This window comes from Vanacampus margaritifer, chromosome 13 (genome assembly GCF_051991255.1).
Source record: "Vanacampus margaritifer isolate UIUO_Vmar chromosome 13, RoL_Vmar_1.0, whole genome shotgun sequence".
Taxonomy (NCBI): domain Eukaryota; kingdom Metazoa; phylum Chordata; class Actinopteri; order Syngnathiformes; family Syngnathidae; genus Vanacampus; species Vanacampus margaritifer.
Window position 1 is genome coordinate 20,528,851 of NC_135444.1, and position 22,867 is coordinate 20,551,717.

The 22,867-nt window shown below is 38.4% G+C and overlaps 1 protein-coding gene across 1 annotated transcript; it reads left to right on the top strand.

The window, feature by feature from the left end:
* Positions 1 to 16,753: 16,753 nt before the first annotated feature.
* psmb11b (proteasome 20S subunit beta 11b) lies at positions 16,754 to 21,170 on the top strand. The gene has a single exon (XM_077583484.1). It carries the CDS (start codon positions 18,811 to 18,813, stop codon positions 19,600 to 19,602), a length of 792 nt encoding a protein of 263 aa, XP_077439610.1. The 5' UTR covers positions 16,754 to 18,810; the 3' UTR covers positions 19,603 to 21,170.
* The last annotated feature ends 1,697 nt before the right edge of the window (positions 21,171 to 22,867 follow it).

The window sequence follows — 22,867 nt, forward strand, 5'->3', positions numbered from 1 at the left end:
TTCATTTGAACTATTTCTATTAGTTAAACATTTTTTCCCACTTTTGTTAAAAGTATAATAAATAAGTAAGTAACCAAAAAGTAAAATTTATCGTGAGTTATAGTGAAGTCATTTTTTACTTTAATAGTTAACTCACGATTAATCACAAATTTTATATCTGTTCTAAATGAACAATAAAAAAAAATCGAGGTTTTCATACTCTTGTTAACAAAAGTAGGGGAAAAAAAAGATAAACTATTAGAAATAATTTAAATTGTTTTTTGACGTTTATAACCGTCATTGGCAGTGAATGAGTTAATTTGCAAAAATGACACCCCCACGTGCGGACTGAACAAAAGGTATAGATTAAATAATAATAATAATAATAATATAATATGAAATTTACCAAATTGTGATTTAGGAGGTTTTATAAATATAAAGTTGTGGCAGATGCTGGTACTTGGGGTATTCTTTGGTCCGCTTGATTATCAGACCCGATAAGCACCCACACACAAACACACACACACGATTGATAACAGCTTGATTGCTTTTCATATCTGATGTGCCTTTGAACAGAAACTTCGTGGAGTGTCATCCAGGGACTTTTCAATCTGCAGATAATTTTTTTTGTCCTCTTGGAAGATTTATTGTGCACTTTTAGTGCCTTAATAAACATTCGCACATATAAAAATACCTTAAGAATCCCGATTTACAGAATATGTCCAATTTTTAAGTCTTTGTGGATTCAGCCTGTTTCGAGAGGTGGTCCATGTCCGAGGGGGTTTTGCCGATGCGAGCAGCGACTGCTAGCCCGTGAAAAGGAAAATAGCAAGATTTTTTTTTGTTGACTTTGTTTTGCTTCAATTTAGTTGTTTCCATATGTTCTCCTCAGTCTTTTTTTCTTTTCTTTTTTTTCTTTTTTTTGTTGTTGAGAAATGCATGTCATTTCTGGTGCACGGAAAATGCATTCAAATCACATCGATCGCAATGTTCCCGTGACTTAACGAGTCCAAGGACACCACTTTATTGATTGCCGCCAGTCCACGTAAACAGCGTCTTTTATTACTGCAAGAAGTTATTAGATGACATGATAACAACATTAGGTACATTTTCGCAATTCAAGTCGATAATTAGGCCACAACTCGCTGGAGTCTTTTCGCCGGGATTGAAAAAGAATCCAAAAAGGAAATAAAAAGGAGAGTCATGGTGCAAATAATTCTGTATGCATGTAGCAATTAGCATCTTGGGTGCATTTAATAACATTCAGATTTAGAAGGTTTAACGCAAGTGATTTTTGTTTGTGAATGAAATCTTAATCAAATTTATTTATTCAAGCTCAGAAGCTGTTTGGGTTGAAGCAGTTTGGTATTTTCTAAAACATTTCTTAAATAAATAATTAACATTTTGGGGAGGTAAATTGCTTCATCTATATTTGTTTAGTGTAAGTGATTTTTTTTTATGATTTAGTTGAAAATTCTACAAAACACATTTTGTCCAATTTAAATTTCCAATTTATTTCCATTAAGTTTGAATTTAAGTGTTTGTTTTGATAACTCATATTTTGACATTTTTGTACGAGTTTGATGCATTCGATTTCATTCAAAATTGCCATTTGAAAAGCAAAAAGGTCATTTTATGTCTACTTTGATTCATTTCACCCAAGCAAAGGTACTATTTTTTAATAAATAATAAACATCAAGTGAATTTTGGTGAAATTATAGCTAAGCGTTACATCTACTTAATTTTTGTGTTTTGACCGGGGAATTAAATTGGATTTTTTATTTTATTTTTTTTACAAAAAAGAAAAAGGGGTTGGGTTGCATTTGGAGATAATTATGGCAACTTAATATATTTTTGGGGAATCAGTCCAAGTGGATCTCACTGAGGCATGCTAGCTTTTTTTTTTTTTTTTAAATAACAAATGTAAAATAATTTGACAGTGAATGGGGATGTTGTTTGTTTGAGTGGGTTTTAATTTGTGCACATTTTTGTATATTTTTGTGTGTGTGTGAAAATCAATAAATATATTAAACACAAATATTAAATTATTATTTTTTTTTTTAAATGAATGAATGAATAAATAAATATGTCAAACAATTCCTCTCCATGAGTAATGTAGGCTTTATGTTCACTTTTAAGAGAATCAATTTTATGATGGGGGGGGGGGTGAACATTTTTGAGTAAATGACACTGGTATGCATTCCCTCCTGCACAATATTAAAATAAGATAAGAAGAAGATAAGACTCGATTTTAAAACCACATGAAAAATGTTCAAGTCCAAACAATCATCGTCAGGATTTACAGGCCGCTTGTGGCGTTTGCGTTTTAACGCTTGCAAAGTCAATGTCTCATCAAGACTCATCAAATCGTAAAGCGTAATCTTCTCCTATCATGTTCACGTGGCAGGGATGATCTGCAAACAATAAAACGTTGCGGGAGGACACCCCCGTTGGTTGGATGCCTCCTGGATCTTATATAAGATGTTTTGACTGCTGTCTTATTGCCCATAAAAGCGTTATTTGATTGCAATGGCTTTTAACGGCAAACACGTGACGAGACGCCCATATCGCCGTTTTACCCGTATCATTCATTTGTGATGCGTCCATCCCTAAAGGTGCGCCACATTAAAAAGCTATTTGTGATTTTTTTTTTTTTTTTAACAAAATGTAAATGACGAACAAGTCCTGCTTTAGCGAACAAAGAAGAAGTATGTGTGGAATATGAGTTAAGAAGCAAAATCCACCAATCACGGCTCAACTGTTTTATGAAGCTGAGTTGTGATTGGCCCTGAGCCACATTGATGTTATCTTCAGTAGACAGCAAGTGGCAAAATGGCCGCCCCGAGATGGACAAAAACGGCTGGATTTTGCTTCATAACGCTTATCACGCAAATGTAATATATCAGAATGTCATGTTTAGACCAGTGAGGTCGCATATAACATATATTATTGTCAAGAAATGTTTAAGGTTGATTTCCACTTTAAAAGTTTCTTAATTTTAAAAGGTCGTATAACGATATATTGCACTGTGAACCCCCCCAAAAAGTAGGCTATATAAGCTATCGTATCATTATAATGATACAGTATGTGTGTTATTGCGTTAGCTTCCTTGCTAAGCTAACGTAGCATGTGAGATGGGAACACAACAGTCAATTTCCCATGACATCATCCTCGTGCCTCAATCTCCAGACATGACCAATCGACGCACGTTTAATCCAACCGTTAGATAAGTGTCACAGCTGAATTGATTGGATTGTTGTGATACTTGATTTCCACTTTAAAAGTTTCTTAATTTTTTAAAGGTCGTTTAACGATATATTGCACTGTGAACCTCATCATTATAATGATACAGTATGTGTGTGTTATTGCGTTAGCTTCCTTGCTAAGCTAACGTAGCATGTGAGATGGGAACATAACAGTCAATTTCCCATGACATCATCCTCATGCCTCACTCTCCAGACATGACCAATCGACGCACACTTAATCCAACTGTTAGATCAGTGTCACAGCTGAATTGATTGGATTGTTGTGATACTTTATTTTTGACTGAATATTGAATTAATTGCACTCTTTTTTTATGCTAAGCTAACGTAGCATGTGAGATGGGATCATAACAGTCAATTTTCCTTGACATCATCCTCGTGCCTCACTCTCCAGACATGACCAATCGACGCACGATTAATCCGACCGTTAGATTAGTGTAATAGCTAAATTGATTGGATTGTTGTCATACTTTATTTTTGACTGAATATTGAATTAATTGCACTCTTTTTTTTATGTTGCAGAGGACTCAGTCTTGGCAGATATTCACAAGAATTGGATTTGTGTATAAAAAAAAAACAGAACAGTTAAAAAAAAGAAACAATGACGGTTGAAGACCGACTGAATCACTGGAAATGTTCGCCAAAAACAAACACTCAGATGATTCATTGTATCGGTTCAAAGAGCCAACTTAACCGAATCAGTGCAGACTAACGTTGATTCTATTTGACATAGACATTAGATTTCATTTTCATTTGAGAACAACATTGAGTCAAATGACTCACAGAGTGCGGCCAGTGGAGCTCGTCATGTAAACAGTGGCTGTCAACATCCAAGGTCGTGTCGAGGTCAGTGCTTGCCTTCCACAAAAAGTCCAAATATGTGAGTAAACGTCGGGTATCGCCGCAGCGTGAGTGAATGAACAATAGCACAATGTGTGGGGTCGCTCGCGAATCTTATCGACTTCAGCTTGTTTAGTGCAGCATCAACAGAAAAAAAGGAAAAATAACGTGACTGGGTCAAGGTCAGCATAACCAAAAGTAACATGGAGGGGGGGGGGGGGGTGTTTTGGTTGTGATACAGAATGTTCTTGGCACACTGCTGAATTTTGCTTGTGGGACTTACGATGGGGAAAAAGTGGACGACTCATTCAATCACTTTACTGGAAGGAAGGAACCAAACATTTTGCAGAGTGGAAACTCATTTCTTTCATTGGAAAGTTTTTTTCAAGAGGAAAGTTGAGCTGGTTAATTTCCGCTATATGAGGTAGTATTGGAATTAGGGGTCCATTCTTTTTTTTAAATCGTAATTAATCGCATGACTTCAATAGTTAACTCACGATTATTTTAATTTTAAATATTTTTTTCCAAGTTTTAACTTTAACATCATAATGTTACAACTTAATCTTGAAAATATACAACTTTATCCACACAAAAGCCGGACTTTATAATCACAAAAAAATGTCTACTACTTTTTTATTTTCATTTTTTAGTTATTATAAGCAAGTCTAAAACTATTATGATATACATATATGTGTGTCTATCATATAATAGTCATACATATTCATGTTGTATAAATATAATAATAATAATAATTATTATTATTATTATACATTTAATATTTATGATATATTGATTCAGTATTCCATTGATTAATTTTCAATATCATTTACCCCATTCATAGTCGTGTTGATACAAATTAAAAATACAAATAGAACAATCACATTAAGTTAAAAAAAAAAAAATCTAAATAATAAGTAACACCAGCAAATGTGCAACATTTTTGAAAATGTAACCACAACCCAATTTGGGGACCATTAGTGTGTGTGTGTTTTTAATTTTATTTGTAATTTATTTATTTATTTAAGTGTACGACGATTAAGAAACTTCTCATGTGACTTATACATATTTAAAAATAAATTGGACACCAATTAAGAATCTTCTAATGTGACATTAAAATTAAGTCGCGTTTATACAAATTCAAATCCATGGCAACAAAATTGTCTCTGAGGCTCCCATCCAAATGTGAGGAAACAGCGTCATCTAGAGGCAAGCAAGGCAACAGCAAGTCTCTCAGCAATGACAACAGTCAGACGCATTAATCCTCCAATACAGAAGAAGTGCAGATTGTGTTTGAAGATTGTGACACTCTGGAAATAGCGAAGCGTCTTCTTCTTTAATGTCTAATTCATGGCCCGCGGCTCATTTGCGTTGGCACATATTTCAATTATTAAATGTAGACATACGCCGCAATTATCAAAGGATGGTTGGTCGGCTGTATAGCATCGTATAGCATAACATAGAATGTGGCGCAACGTCTTGACTCGTTTTTAGCATCCAGGCTCTCCCCCTTTTGAATGGCAAACAGAGAGACAGAGAGAATCATGCGCTGACTTCTTCACCTCATCCTCCAGGGAGAATCGAGTGAAGTGCTTGTCAGACTTTTTACCCCAACAACCATCTGGAATTAAAATGCTTGGCAGTCCACAACTTCCGCCAGAGAGCGCCGATGTATGCGCATGCAGCTCGTCACCAGGTGCTCGATTTCATCCCTGGTGATGCGCTGCCAGGCCTCGACCGCTAACGGTCTTCACTTCCTGCTTGTTGCTTGGGGCATTTTCCCTTCAGATTTGTCTTCAGCAAGTGAAATGCACGCTCATTTGGATTCAGGGCAGGTGATTGACTTGATTCCACTTTTGTCAACTTGAAAGAACTCTTATTCCATTTGTGTGCAGCGTAGCGGCTAAATGCTGCTTCACCTTGTTTGCTTTGAAATCTAGGCACCATTGATTGGCCTGAGGCGGCAGACCTAGGAGTGCTGCTGGGTTTACATTCAATCAGCATTTCTTTCATGTATTCAGGAGCCAAATCATTCAGTGATTTATAGACGAGTAGCAGAATTCTATAAATATAAATGGTATAATAAATACAAATTGGTCCAGCCAGCTACTACCACCACCATCATGCGTCTCTGATTATGATGTGATATAATACTTTACTATGAAATGCTACGCTATACTGTCCTATGCTATGCTACAGCACTGCAGGCCATACGTGAGAAAAAAAAAAGTTTGTCCTTGCTTTGCGTAACGGTGGAGCTGATGATAAGCAGCAGAACTAATAATAGTAATAATAACAACAATCAATTTAATTAAGTTTATCGCCGTGCGATGAGATTACGGCCGAGTAAATCTGTCGTCCGCCCAACTCCTCCCCCCCCAAAGAGCGCTCAGACCGGCGCCACCGCGATAATGAGGAGTTAGTCGTCGGACGCGTCGCGCCGTGCAGATAAACGCCACACGTGCACAGCCACAGAGGCTGAGGCCAAATGAAAATGGGGAGCACATTTTGGAGCATATCTGCTGACAATCAGAAATGACGAGGAAGCAGGAAGTTATTACTGCCTAATCGTAACTCTTTCGCTAATAATTCGTTTACTAATATCCTTTTAAAACGTTGCAACCGCAGAAGTCAGATAACATAGCATAGCATAGCATAGCATAGCATAGCATACAATGGAAATTGGAATTCCAAGACAAACTGGAAAACCTTGTCAAATTATATCAAATGCTATGCTGTGCTAATCTATGCTATAGTGAAAAAAAAAATACAATTATCTTAAACAAACATACACTTGACTTGCAAGTCGACGCGTGAGTGGAAAAGTGTGTTGTGGTCACATGAAGCTAACATGTTCCGTTCTTATGGGAAAATGAATGAAAAGTACAAGCCAGACCGCCTTTATGACCGCATATCGTCATGAATATTTCAACACTATTGAATAAAAAGCAGCACATAATATGAAGACACGGCTGCACAACACTTGAATACTACATTCAAATGTCTCTTAGTCGGAAGTCACCAGACAAAGTATTTCTCCTTTTGTTTCATTGGCAAATCAGGTTCATTATATTGTGTTGAGGTTGATCGATTTGGGGGTAGGGAAGGAGAATGGAAAAGTAGGTTGAGATTTAAAATAATTAAAAAAATGTATATATATATATATGTAATTATTTATGTATATATATATTTATCCACCCTAATAATGTCCTTTACAGGTAATATCACAATTCTTTATGAGTTGTTTGAATTATCTTCAATCAGTAGGGAAAAAAAATAATAATCAAAACGTACCAGGAAGTTAAAAGCAAGTAACAGGAAGTGGGGAAAATATAAAAGGAGACACAAAAATGAGCCATAAATGTTAGGAAAGAAAGATGAAAGGAACTCCATAAGCAATACATGTAACATATTTAACAATGTTGAATAAAAATGGATTATTCACAGATTATTTACATCGTGGACAATCAGTGTGGGGGGAATTAATAAAAACGTTCCAGGAAGTTAAAAGCAAGTAACAGGAAGTGGGGAAAACATAAAAGGTGACACAAAGGTGAGCTGGATTGCAGAAATGTGAGGAAAGAAAAATGAAATGAACTCAATAAACAATACATGTGACATATTTAATTAACAATGTTGCATAAAAATTGATTATTTACAGGTTATGTAAATCGTGGACGGATGATTTTTGGACCTTCTTGGACTTCTTTCTGCTGCCTGAAGATCTGTAAACAGCAAAGCTAAGTGCTAACTGCTATTAACTGCACTTAGACTGCTATTTTTTTTATGCACATGCACCCATGCAAAGTGATTTTCCGTTAACTGCCTAGCAACAAGTGCCCACGAAATCTGAATGAATGTGATCAACTGTTAAAAAAACAACTTTCATGAGTTAAATCTTTATTAGGATTTTCTGTTTCCTGACAATCCATTGAATGAGCCACTGAGGACTATGATGAGCTACCTTCGTTTTTGTTATTTTTATAGTTTTATGCCTTAGTTTTATGGCAAATTACACACTGTTTAGTTTCATAGGTTGGATCTTTGTTCGTATCATTGAAGAAAATAAACAAACTGGGATTAGAAAAAAAAAAGTTTTGGAACAGCAGTCCAAACACGTCCATCAAATCTATCAATATTTTAGGAAAAATGATAAATAACATTCACATATTTGTACTTTTTTTTTTTTTTTTCAGGAGAGCTCAGTATTGTTCATTCGATTTGACATCATCATTGCTCTCCTTTTTTTAAAAAAAAACAAATACATTAAAAAAAATTTAATAAATGTTTTTTTTTTTTTAAATATATATACATATATACACATTTACACACACACATATATATATATATATATATGTATATATTTTTTTTTTGTATGTGGGTGAGTATGTGTATGTGCGTGCGTGCGTGCGAGCGTGTGTGTATTCATCAGTTCACCTAAAGCCCATTAAAAAAAATCCCATACTAATAATATAATATAATAATAAATTGCCAAATGCAGAAACATCAATGTAAGTTATCACGATGTAGTGGCTCTCGCTAACAGACAGAATTAAGTAACCAGAATTAGGTTAAAAAATTCTATATACGTAGACCATGTTTCTATAAATTTTGATATTTGTTTTTTATTTATATTTGTACTTTCTGAGTCTTCCATCATTCTCTCAACCTCACATTTTGCAATTTTGCAACCCTAGGTGAAACCAGCCCATGTTTTACTGCTGCTGATTACAAAAGTACGGAAAAGGCTAGAAACACACTTCTTTTCTGGTGAAACTCTGCTTTGAGAAATAGATTTTAACACTTTTTCACATTATTGGCATATGTGAGGGATGATGATAATAAAGTGAGCAGTAGCTAAAAACTAATGTCCTCCCAGTAGTCCCTGGGGGTGTGCTGGGCGAGCCCCCGGGTCATAAATCCAACATCTCTGCAGAGCTTTTTTTTTTTTTTTTTTAAAGGTAAAAAAGACGAATGACTTATAATTCACCCCATGTAAAGATGAAAAATATCAATTCCTAAAATAGTCTCCCAACTTGTTGAGGTCGCAGTAGAATAAAGCCGCTAAAGCACCGGCAGCAGCAGCAGCAGCCTTTTTATATTCATGAGATAAAAGAGAAACATTTGGCAATCTGTAAGCCGGACGACGACGGCGTTTTCAGATATGCAAATAAAATGAGGTGGCGACCTTGAATTAGCCGCCGTCATTGAAATGAGCTGCGGGCTGCCGGCCGTCTGCTCGGCCGCGCTAATAAAAGAGAGAAGAAGCCTCACATCACTATTGCATCGTGGGAATCCACTCGCAGGCGTCCCCTTGCGGCCTCCGGATGCTTCCAGTATCTTCGGTGACACACTCACTCGTCATGAGACGCACTCGGATGAGGTCGGATGCAAGAGCGGGATTAGAAAAAAAATATATAAATAAATCAGCCAAATCACAGCTCGCATCTCAAACAACTCAAAAGTTGAGTCACTTGTATCTCAAGGTAAGACTTGTACAAAGTATTCGTTTATTTGATAAAAATGCCAAAGGAGAAGTTGACAGTTTGCTCTGTTGAACTTTGCATGTAACTGAATAACAATAATAACAATATAAACAATAAATATTTAAATTATTATTGATGGGTTAATATTTGAGTAAATATATTATTAAAGGTTTTCTTTGCCTAAAATACATCTTCGTACATACAAACTTCAGAGATAAAAGGACCATTATAATCTTCTATAATAGTTCTATGCAATTTGCATATAAAAGCCATTTTATAAATCATTGAAATGCAACCTCGTCGGTCGAACCTCATAGAAAATTGCAAATGCAATGAAAATGCAAATGTGTATTTGACAATAGTGAAAGTTCATTCTCAGTACGTTGAGCCTCGAGGCTTTAGGATTCCACAAGATAGGCGTGTAGCAAATGCCACGCCGCCATTGGCTGAATCGGAATATTTGTGGCACTTGCTTGACAGGTCACTTGTCGCTAGGCTAAAATTAAATTAGCGATAATATTTGTGTCCCGTAGGCCGTTGAAGTTTGAATGAACAAAAAAACATGACAAACTGAAAAAATAAGAATAGCTGGACTCACTTTGTATTAAATATAAAATACCAAACATCTACTTGTCCTTTCACAAACATACTTTTTATGCTTACTTGGAATCCATGTAAAAATATGTCTGTCCAATCTTTGACCAGATAAAAGTTTATTTCTAACCGTTTGCATTCTTTAGGAATAAGAAGTTGGCCGAGTGTCCCAACAATTTGATGGCGCACAATGAAAAATTAGGGTTACTAAGCTTTTGAGTGAAACTTTAGGATGGACCGAAAACGCACTAGGCTTTTGTTGTTGTTTGGTATTTTACCAAAAACACCGTTTTCTGATAATAAGTGGAGAAAATTCGCTTTTTGCGATGCCAAGCAGCACAATGACTTTGATGCTGATAATTATTGCTTTTGTGACTTCTCAAACTATTAAATAACAAAAACAAGACTGACAAAAACAAGATTTTGATGGCAATTATTTATTTTTATAGATTTATAGATATATGACTCAAAAACGACTCACTGCTTAGTAGGGCTGTGCAATTAATTGAAGTTCAATTACAATTTCAATTGTTACACTCCACAATTACAAAATTGGCATAATTGTAGAAAAAAAAGATTTTTAATACTAAATTTGAGTTGTTTAAATTAATATATTTGTACCTTTTTTATTTTAAAATGACTAATTTAATAAATCATATTTGGTCCAAAAGAAATGTGTTTGTCTTAATATTATTTTTTAAACATGTTTAAATATTTTCTTTCTTTTTTTTTGTATACCAAAACAACAAATGATTGTCCTAATCGTGATTTCAATTATTACCAAATTAATCGTGATTAATATTTTCTTCATAATCAAATTAGAAACAATTGAAATGTCGCCACCTTGTGGTGTCTGTTTGTCACTGCAGTTATGTCGAAGCTTGAATTTCACTGACAAGCTGAGCTTTCGGGTAGCTTTGCATACCGACCCGTTGAAAAACGTACTTGACGAGTATATTCGTCATTGGCAATAAACGGTTGGGCTAAAGTTTAATGGCTATTACGTTCATGTCGTGAATTTGTCAGGCATGGAACCAAAATATGAAACTCAATACGAATATGTGAAGTAAACGACTTCGGGCCATGCTTTGGACACGCCTGGCATTGAGGGAAATAAAATTGCAAATGAAGGAGCGGCAGTAGATTATTTGCGCTCGGGTTTGTTTAATGCGGCGTGGACTTCATTCCTCCACGGGACATCTGTGCTGTTTTTCGTACCTCCACGCAAAAATTCCAAGGTTAAACGTTTCCCTCCGCTTTTTTTTACGCAACTTGCGTCAAACCCCAGCGGTGCACTCACCTGAACCCTTCCAGGCGCTAATTGAGCCCCCGAGCTAGGAATCAGGAAGTGCTATTCATGCGGCGGCAAACAGATTGATGAGTGCACTCGTAAGGAAGGCGAGCGTGCAGGTGGAGCTTATTTTCTCGCACCCCCTGAAGGAACGGACATCAATCAGGCAATCAATAAGTGCCACAACGCACACACAAAAACACACACACACACACAACAACAACAACAACGACGGCAAGGCGGCGCATGCAACATCAAGCATTTAATTTGATCTTTTCAAATAGACTCAAAGCGCTTTCATCAGCAACACGGAGACACTCAAGCTTGTCCTATTTGACAGCATTCGGAACTAGGACTCTTCGATTAGGAGGGAGCAAGACAAAAAAAGACACTGTGCAAACATGGATGCCTTTTTGCTCTGTTGATTCATGTTTATTGTCCTAAATTTGTATTTATTGTTTTGAAATGGGGCCAGCGGGCACTAGTTAGCCCCAAGGACAATAACAGGCTTGTTCGAAATGTTTAATGTAATGTTTAACAGAATGTAAACGTCCGAAACTAGGGGGTGTCAGGCGATTAAAATTTTCATAAAAAAATTACATGAAATGAAAAAAAAAAATGTTAAACTAGTAAAAATAGTTCACATGAACTTTTGACGTCTATAGTCGTCAATGGCAGTGAATGAGTTAAAGACCGTGCACATATTTGCATTATTCGTACATGTGATTGGACAGAAACCTTTTCCCCTAATGTTTCCGTGAAGTGTGTATGTAAATGGCGCCTGGCAAAGAGGCTAAATGTGTTTGCGTATGTGTTAATTGGGGGATAATCCCTCGTGAAGGCACCGACAGATGTCTTCAATAACAACATGGTAGCTTTCAGAACAGCGTGCGGTCCGCAAACAGCGTGTGCGCGCGCACATGCTAAGCTGGAGATTTGCCACACCAAACGGTAAAAAAAAAATCAAATGAAAAGTACACGACAGCCGCATGAATGAAGCCCCACCCCCCGCCGAGTACCCGTAACACTTTCTTTCCCTTGAAAGCGATCCTGGAAATAATGTGACAACCGATACACACACACACACACGAGGGAACCCGGCTGGAAGTGGCAAAAATCTGTATTCTTTTTTTTTTTTTGCCCCTGAAGAAAATTGGTTGAGTCCAATGAATTTCATTTCCATTTTTTAGAGTCAAATAATGTTATATTGTGTCCTTCTTCGGAAGATACGTTGAGAAAATATTTGAGGATATGAATTTATGTTGAAAATGAGATTTGACTTGTTGTCACATGGGTAAGTTGTCACACTGAAGTTATCTTCTCCACCATATTCTATCTTCTTTATATATGGTAAGAAGTCACATCCTGTCTGAGGCGAGGATAGCGCATTGTGAGCTGAGATGAGCGCCGGTGAAACTTTTTGCATAATGCAAAGTATAAAATTTGAAACAAAGCGTCGTCCAGGTGCAAATTTTAGCAGCGATACACGTGGACTTGATTGAGGAGAGATTCAGACGTCTTGTCAATATCTGTCATTGTTCTTACTTTAAACTAGAGCTAGTATTAGCACACATGATAGTTTAGGGCAACATGTCGCAGTCATTTTGGGGTTAGTTGTCACGTGACATGCAAAGAATGGGGCATAAATAATAATCATTTTGTTGGCTGACTTCAATGTTTACTTTTAAGTGAAAAGGGGAGAACGGCAATAATTTTTCCTTGTTTTATTAGTTGCAAAATCCAGTGTGACATCTTACACCATATAGTGAGACAACTTACCCCACGGTGGAGCAAAAATGTCAGATGTTCTCACTCTATATTTTATTGCTTATAACTCTCACAAAATATGAACATAATATGAATCTAAAATATATACCTGAGACTTTGGTCTTTCATCTGGCACATATTTTTTGTTTTATTGATTCCAATAAATATAAAAAGGTGTAAAAAAAAAAAAAAAAAAGAAGTGACAAACCCATGGCTCCCCTAGCCTCTGTGATGCTTGTGGACTTTATAAACTGCCCTGGTGCTTTGTGTTGAATAATTTTACTAGGTAAGTAGTTTAATTTTAAAGCTTCAAATAGATTTTTCACTTATAATGAATTTTAAAACTATGAAAGGCGATACAGAACTCGGGAAGGGAAGTAAAACATAATAAAATAAGATTACATTCTTATCGATCAGTTCCAGACTAAGTTTTATTTTTGATTTGAAGATATCATCATCATTATTATTTTTTTAAAATTTTTTATTAAGATAAATATTATAATTATTGCTATGTTTTGTGCTGTGATTTTATTTATTTATTTATTTATGGGGGAGAGAAAAAACAACCCAAAACTAAATGTTTGTTTTGTTTTTTTTCTCCCAGGATTTTTCGTATTTGTCACAAAAAAAAAAAATCCGATTTTTCAAGCTGCTGATAAAACAACCTAAAGTCCCGGAGATCTGGCCTCTCTTTTATTCTGTGCATTTCTTTCTTTTTGAAGGCATACACTTTTGGTGTTGGCGCTCGGAGCGTGTGTGGGCGGCGTCTTTGTCATTCCAAGTGCTCGTAAAAAAAAAAAAAACACAATTGAGCAGCTGTTATTCAAAGTGGTGCCGCTCTTCATCCTCATCATTCTCCTCGCGAGCGTCATTTTCTTGAAAGCCGCACGCAGAGGACGAGGAGGCGCCGAAATTACCTCGCGCGATTGTTGTGACTTGCATCAACATCGGCAGCGCGTTCGCACCCTGGCTGGGTTTGCGGGCACCTCCAGTAATTATTGCTATTCAACAACATCCAAGCTATTTACAGGCTGCTGATTGGTGTTTTTTCACGGAGCGCGCGTGTGACGTAAGCACTGATTATGTCCGTGTCATGTTCACTCAATGGCGTTTAATTAAAGCCGCGGTCGCACACAGAAGGGGGAAAATGTGCGTAAGAGGGAAAAGGCAGCAGCTGCGGACATTTTGTCCAATTCATTTCATGGCTAAAATGTGGGCATTCCATGTCAGATATGGCCTAGTAGATGTTAATAAGTATATTTTTTCAATTCTGTATTATTGATATCTAGCGTCGCTTTCATGCCCTCAAAGTCGGTGTTTGTGATTTTCAGCAGTGATTCCTCCATATGGTGTGGACTTTCCCAGTTGGAAAGGAAGCATCTCCGGGGACTTTGACAGCTGTTCCAAAACAGAATCACAACAATTCTCCAAACGGGAAGAAGTTCTGCATGCAAACATTAAACAAATGTTTATTATGGTCATTTGCGGGGCGCATAATCTCGTCGTAGCGCTGCAATCATAATAAACACATTCTATTGTGTTCTTTTGTCAAATATTGAGTAACAGTCTATTTTTTTAACAAAACTTTTATTAAGGCCTGATTTTGCCGTGAGGGTTTTAATGCGGGCAGAGCATGGCGTGAAATTTGAATGATCGTTTCAAGGATCTTTGGGAAATTAGGGGATGAAAACATGTTGTGCCCGCCTGAAACGCACGAGCGTCTGGTGCTCAAAAAGTTCTTTGCCGTTAGGCTGCTTTGTGTTGCTCATGAAGAACAGGTTGCCAGCTCACTCCTGATCATGGACTCAGAAATTAGCTTGCAGAAAAGTGAGCACATTGCAAGTTCATAAAATAGGGAAACTGTTTCGCATACGGAGAAGGTTTTTGGTGGAAAGGAGGTTAGACAAAAGAGTTACAGTTACTTACAAGAATGCCTTTTGATTAATGTGCATTATCCTTAAAAACAAGCAAACAAAGACATGGTGCCAGTATGTACTAGTTAGCCCCAATGACAACATGAGCAGCCCGCAGCTCTGTTCTAAAAAGCAGCTTGTTAATAAATTGTTCACATTTTTTGTTTATTTTTTTCATTTAAACTTAACATTCTAAATGTACCACTTGATAAAAAAGGATGCTGACACTGGGAACTCTACACTTTTTATTAAAAATAAATAAATCAAATTAAATATAGAAATTATGTTGAAATTTTGGAAAACTTTAGGGAACTATTTACTTGCTTAGTTTTTAACTTAACTTAACACATGCTGATGACCCTGGCAGCTCTCTGCATTTTTTGTTCGAATTTTTAAACAGAGCTGTCAATACTGTAAGATTAAAATTAAAATATATATATTTTTAATTCTGATGCTAATATTTTCTCTTTTACTGCAAATTAATAGCAGCTTGTTTTTATTTTATTTTTATTTTTTTATTCTGACACAAATATTTTCTCTTTTACTGCAAATGAATGAAGGCTTGAAATATCGATTATCGGTCTCCTTGATTACTAATAATCGGCATCGGCGTTGAAAAAAAACATATTGGTCGATCGCTAATATATATAAATTTGGGCTCTTTGCTCTCGGTTATAATACCGTCAAAATTTAATATCGGCCCATTCCTAATCTGGACCATTAAATTTTTTTTAACACAAGTAAGCATACTTTTGCCACCTCTGCCTTTATATAAGCATGGCTACGTCCACTATGAATTCCTCACGTTAGCCTTTGTGTCACACGCACTTGAATGACGACGTCCCCTTCACAGAAGATATGACACTCGTATATTTCAGCGCAGGAGAGCCGTAAGGCTCGTGATAAATACGCCATGCACTCGCACGCTCCTCTCATCTCACAAAACACACATCATCACTCACTGCTCATCTCACGCTATCTCAAATCGGTATCAGGTAGAAGACGCGTGCCGCGGCCCGCCGCCGTCCGTTGAGCGTCCGTTGAGCGGCGGCGTCACCACGCAGTCACGGACGCTGTCGCCATCAAGGTGATGGATGGTCGCCACAGAGCAGCTGATGGCGGAAGCCTTCCGAGCCTGACCCACGTGAGGCTTGAAACCCGATTGGGCCGACCGATCTCGCGGGCTGCCGGGCGTGAGGCTGAATTAAAAATGAGTGACCTCGTTGGCTGGCGGTGACCATAAAACAAGAGCGCGTGCTACACTGGAGCGGACGCTGGAAAAAGTGGAAAATTTTGCCCCAAATGATTATACTCAATTATTCAAATACTTTTAATTAATTTGCTAATCGATAACTTGTCGATTAATTTTGACAGCTCTTGTCAGTTTTGATAACTTGGGACATGGAAGCTACTGTAATGGCTTGATGACAGAAATTGATGACGCCCGGTGGGTGGTGTCTGGTCGGTGCTGGGCTTCGCTTTTCTTTCTTTTCTTTGGTCCCTCTTCGGGTCTCCTGGCGGCCCCACGACTCTGGCTGGATTTTGAAGTGTTCGGTTTAGGTGAACGGTATGGGAATTCTTTTTTTTTTTTTTACACGCACGCACGCACACAAACACACACACACACACACATACAAAAAAAAGTAATTAAAAAATAAAAATAAAAAAAATATTTAAAAATAAAAAAAATATATAAAAAAAAAAAGGGAGAACAATGATGATGACATGTCAAATGATCAATACTGAGCTCTCCCCAGAAAAAAAAAATTGATGACGACAAATATGGAAATGGGTCGGTAAAGACGATATGAAAGGTTCAATGACAAACGGTCCACAAAACCAAAGTAACAACAACAAGGCATGGCTGATGAAGATGATAAAGTATTGACATTGAGAACCACAAAAGATTGAAGACAACGCCGATTATAAAGGCAACAACAATGACAAATGACCGGCGAAGAATCTGAAACGATGGATTGCAATCGATAATAAAGACAAAAACTATTGGAAAAAGATGGCTAGTAAGGGTTGAAGAAGAGTCGGTGACAACGAAGGATCAACAGCGGCGACAGAGACGACATACCCACACTGACGATCCCAAATGATCGAAGGCAACAACAACGCCGACGCGCTAGAAGAAGAGAAATGACCGACGAAGAATCAGAAATGAGGACGAGCTGGCGACAATATAGGATCGATGACAAAGAATCGCCACAGGATCGACAAGAATGGCAATAATGAAGAAGGAAGACAACCATGAAACATAGAAGTCAACAATAATCAATAAAGACAACAGGAAAGGACGGACAACAAAGGGCCAAGCTAACGGAAGCTAACGAAGGCTTAACAATGGCAAAGAAGATGAGAAAATATCTTAAGTTGTCAAAGGCAAAAATAACAATGACGAAAGCAACGACAAATTACTGACCAAGAGTCTTTAACGAGGGATTGGCGCGCCAACAAACGCTCATTGATCAACGAAGACAACAATTGGGACAAAGAAGACCAACCAACCAACGACGAAGATGATGAAAAAGGCCATGGCGAATGACAAGGGATCAGCCATGAATTATAGCGTCATGCACTGTATGTTTTATTTCTAAGCAACTTTCTGGGGACTCAAAAAAGCAAAAAAACAGCAACCAAACGTAAAACCAATGAATCATTAATATCATTTATTAATGTACGGCAGGCTATTCATTCATTTGGAAAAGATCTGTATTCCATAATATGATATACAAAAATATGATTATATTCTTGGCTCAGTCAAAAATTGGCCTAACAATGCATGGAAAATGAACAGGATGAACTTTAAACGGCTTCCTGTTTTATTGCGACATCAACGCCGGTCGTAAACGACAATCCACAAAGGCCACATTTCTCGCACTGAGAGCAATAAGATGCGCGATGCAAACGTTCCACGCAGTCAGTTGAGATACATTAAGCAGCGCTAACAAAATAGGCTAATGAAAAGCGGAGGCCTGATCCAGCTGCACGTCGATTCCAGCAGCTGGCGTCGGCACGCACATGCGCGCTGACGCGGCCCGTCGGGCCACGCTAAGTTTCTGGTGTCGCGTGTTTACATGCTGCGCCTGTAATGGGACACCTCACTTTCTTTTTTTTTTTTTGTACACGCTCGGCTGGACTGATGCCGCCTTAGTCACCCTATTTGGGATTCTATCCGAGAACAAGCCACAGGAGAGACGCATCAAAAGCTGCCGAGTCTAACTTCATTTGATCCGTCGGCCGCCGCCGACTCGCCGGCCGCCGCCCGCCGACGCGTCTTTGAAGAAATGTGATCTGAAAAAGGACCTGGGACGAATGACTCACGGGGCTGCTGAGTGTTTGGCTTCAGAGGAAGGACGCGGTAAATTGTAAATGTCGCTAAGTCCTCGGGTACAAAAAGGCAGACGGGCGCGCAAGCTACAGAAGACCAGTCGAGATTCCTCGGATGAGATCAACATAGACGGTGACAAAGATTTGATGACGAAGGACCGCCAATCAACTCGGAGGATTGACAACCTTAAAGGATTGATGGACAACAGATGACTGGCGAAGGATCGACAAAGAAAAAGAAAACGAAGGTATAGAGAAAGCCGTAACTCTCCCTCCGGTATAAAAAGCAGAGGGCCTACGACTCGCAGAAGATCTGAGACCGGTCGCCAATCAACGATTGTGCGATGGCGTTACAAGACCTGTGTAAATCCCAAGACGACACTCGGCCCACGAGCCTATTCGACTTTTACATCCCAATTGTGGAGTGTCTTCAAGAAAAGCCCCAATCCAGCACGGTGACAAACCCCCCGCCCTTCGCCATGTCCCACGGCACCACCACGCTGGCGTTCACCTTCCAGGGCGGCGTGCTCGCAGCGGGCGATACCCGCTCCAGCTGCAACGGCCTGGTCGCCAGCCCCGACGCCGAAAAGGTGGAGCCCATCCACAGCCACCTGGTGGGCACCAGCTCGGGTACGTCGGCCGACTGCGCCACCTGGAAGCGCATCCTGGCGCGGGAGCTGCGGCTCTACCAACTGCGACACGGCCGCCGGCTGTCCACCGGCGGCGCCGCCAAGCTGCTGTGGCACATGCTGCTACCGTTCAAGGGCACCGAGTTGTGCGTGGGCACCACCTTGTGCGGGTGGGACGACGGCGGTCCCGGCGTCTTCTATGTGTGCAGCGACGGCACCCGCCTCCGGGGGAGACTTTTCTCCGTGGGCTCGGGGTCGCCTTACGCTTACGGCGTGTTGGATCAAGCGGTGAAACGGGGGATGGCGGCCGAGGAGGCCACGCGGGTTGCCAGGGAAGCGGTGTACAGGGCTGCCCGCAGAGACGCCTACTCGGGCAATTGCGTGGACATCTATCGTGTCACCTCCGAGGGGTGGACACGCGAGGAGCGGGAAGACTTGAAGGACGAATATTACAGAGAACAAGACCGCCGAGGTCGAATTTTTGCGAATTCGGAAAATGACAGTTAAAATCGGGAACGAGGTTGCATGCTGGATGAGTGGTTAGAACTTCTGCTAAACAGTCCTGAGGTTTGGGTTTCAAATCCTGTGTCCTATTAACTCATTCACTCCCAGACATTTTCACTGAAGCAATCCCCTTTGCTCCCGGCTGTTTTACTGGAGTTTGACTGATTTTGCAAGGTCCACAGAATATTGTGTTCTGTTGCTATAAAAACATGGAATCTACCAAAAGAAAGATTAGAGTCTTTTATTTCTTTGGGGAAATATATATATATATATTTCTATCTGTTTCAGTTTTCTAGCAATTAGCATTAGAATATAGCTAAGTTTCATCATTAGTCACAAATCTGTTTAGAACTGTGGGGAAATCAGATTGTTTGCAACATGGCCCTGGTTAATCTCTTATACTCTGCTGCCACCTGCTGGCCGTTTTTTGTAATAACTACCATTGCTTTAAGTGACCTCTTCAGGTCAGAGGCTGCATCAAAGCCTTCTGCATGAAAATTTTTTTTTTTAAAAATCTATAAATACGTTCTTGGGACCGTGGCAATATTTAAAACGGAACAAGTTTATACGATTTTTGGGCGCAAATGAGTTAAATCGTTCCAGCCCCCACCTAAAAAAGAAAAGTAAAATCTGAAAACATAATAAAAGAGAATGTAAAGAAAAGAAGTGGTTTTATGTCGTGTAATTAAACCAAAAGTCGCAAACATTAGTAGAGTAGTGAATTTTGTGCATTTAAGGGGCCGTGGCCTAGCAAGTGACTTACCGAGCTCTTTCTCTGACTACGTTGTGCCATTTTTCACGCACTGTCTACTCCATGCTCCTTGTGAGTGTATTCATTTTGTAGTTGTGTGTTTGGCTGCTTGTCCTGCTCAATAAACAGCTATAAGTGAGTGTGGCTCTACTTTTTTTTTTTTTTTACTTCACTTGACTAGCGTCATATCTACAAATCCCTTGCAAGTCTCTTTTAAGATTTTTTCATTTTTTTTTTTTTAATAAAGGTGTTGAATCATTTCTTGTACTTTTCAATCCGTATCTGTACTGTGCGTACTTTCGCCAACCTCTGATTATTTCTTCCAATGTCCTCGAAGGACCTTCCAGGTCCCAGTGCAGACACACAAAAAAAAAATGTCTCTGCGCGTTGTGAAGCGGCGCGAACGTGCAATGGCATCTTTTCAACAAATAGTAAATTAATGAAGAGCGCAGGCAGTTGCCTCCGGCCTTGTTTGTCATCTGATTTGGCCGCGCATATATCGGAGCCTCTCGTAAACAGCTTGCACTATATTTGCACAGACGATAAAGTGTCCTTAAACAGCACACCGCACTGCCCGGCATTTTGAGTGTATTTTTTTTAATTTTTTTTTTATTGTTCCAAGCTACGACTGATGGAGCATCCACAAATTCATAATAGACCATTTAACCATAACGTCACATTTACCTCCAGATGGCACCATTAGTAAACAAACCCTTCTATGCAGTGATGTGTTTGGCAGCCATTTTCATTTTAGGCGTAGTCATTTTTATATATTATTGTTACATGCGGACATGTTGGCGTCAAAATTTAGCAGTAATAAATGTAATAATGATGCATATATTTGAGGAGACTGGTCACGTTGTATTTTTTACAAATTTAAAAATGTGCAGAATTTCTCAAGTTACTTCATGTTCACCCATTTCAATTTAATTTACAATTTTGTCAATTTTTAATAATTAATTTTAATTTAATATTTTCAGTATGAAATGTCAGAATATGTTGTTTGTATGAAATGTAGGCATGGAATAAATTATCACATGTTTACTTCCTGGTTGCACTTTTAGAAGAAGATGGCTTTCTCAACTCGTCCCAACATACATAAAACATACATTTTCACCTACTTGTCCATATTTATTTATTTATTTTTAATATTGATTATTTGATTTTAATTATTACATGTCTGGGAAAAATTAGGGATTAATTAGAAATTAGGTAGCTCTTGATATGAAAAGAAAAATTAACTGAGCTGTCACCAACGTCTTACAAATGCAATTATGCCATCTAGTGGCAGAATTATGACCTGACCACAAATCAATATCACACACAGATCTTTTTAATTTTGACTAAATTTTATGAATTATTATGAAATTACTGTATCAATGACTAAAAGATGCAGCCATATTTCTATTAGTTTAACATTTTTTTCCACTTTTATTTGAACAAGAATATGAAAAAATATATTATTGTACATTTTATTGTATATTTAGAACAGATATAAAATTTGTGATTAATTGTGAGTTAACTATTGAAGTAATGCGATTAATTACGATTATATATATTTTTTAAACAAGTCGATATACCCACAGTTCTTAACAGATTTGTGAATAATGATGAAATTGTAATGCTAATTGCTGCAAAACGGAAACAAATAGAGATATCCTTTTTTTCCTGATGAAAGAAGAGACTCTAATCTTTCTTTGGGCAGGTTCCATGTTTTTATAGCAATAGAACACAATATTCTGTGGGCCTTGAAAAATCAGTCAAAATCCAGTAAAACAGCCGGGAGCGAAGAGGGTTGCTTCAGTGAAAATGGCTGGGAGTGAATGAGTTAAGGGTTTATCTGGCAGTGTCATTGTTTTCAATTCAAGTCAGCGGTATTCCGCTTTTTTCTGCCACCACTTTAGTTTAAAAACATTAAGAAATGTTCTGTCATGCAACTACTGTATATCTCAGTCGGTGCCGGTTTCTCGTGCAACCGTCTTGATTGATTTCCATAGGGCCGCAATAAACGATAATGAGACAAAAATTGATTTGCGGCCCGACGCCACGGGGATTCCTCCCAACTTCCTTGTGCCGCTTAATGAATACGCCAGATTGTGCTGAAGTCGCCCGTTTGTGGCGTTTGCTCGTAAATTAAGTCATCACGCGAGGCGCGGAGCGAAAAGAGACGAAGCTCAGACGTGTCTTTTTGAGTGTGAAGATAGCACAATGGCGGACGGCCCGAAGACGTCAAAACGGCGACGCGATAATTAGGTGTGCGCTTTTTCTTTTTTTTTTTCCCCTTCCCTTTTTCTCCTGCCCGTAGCTAGCGTGTGCATCATTACAAATAAATCCCAGGCGGAGTTGCGAGACCACGCTCGGCGCATTCTAAGCCACCTCTTAACGAGACAAGTATGATTGAATGGAGCGAGACTCATCCATAATAAACCTGAGTTGGAAAGTTCATTAATAGCACAATCTATAACTGGGTGATGAACAAAAACACATTTGCCTTGCCAATATTCTGTAATATGACTG

Excerpts from the sequence above, each read along its gene's own strand:
- psmb11b (XM_077583484.1), top strand. The coding sequence starts at position 18,811 with ATGGCGTTACAAGACCTGTGTAAATCCCAAGACGACACTCGGCCCACG.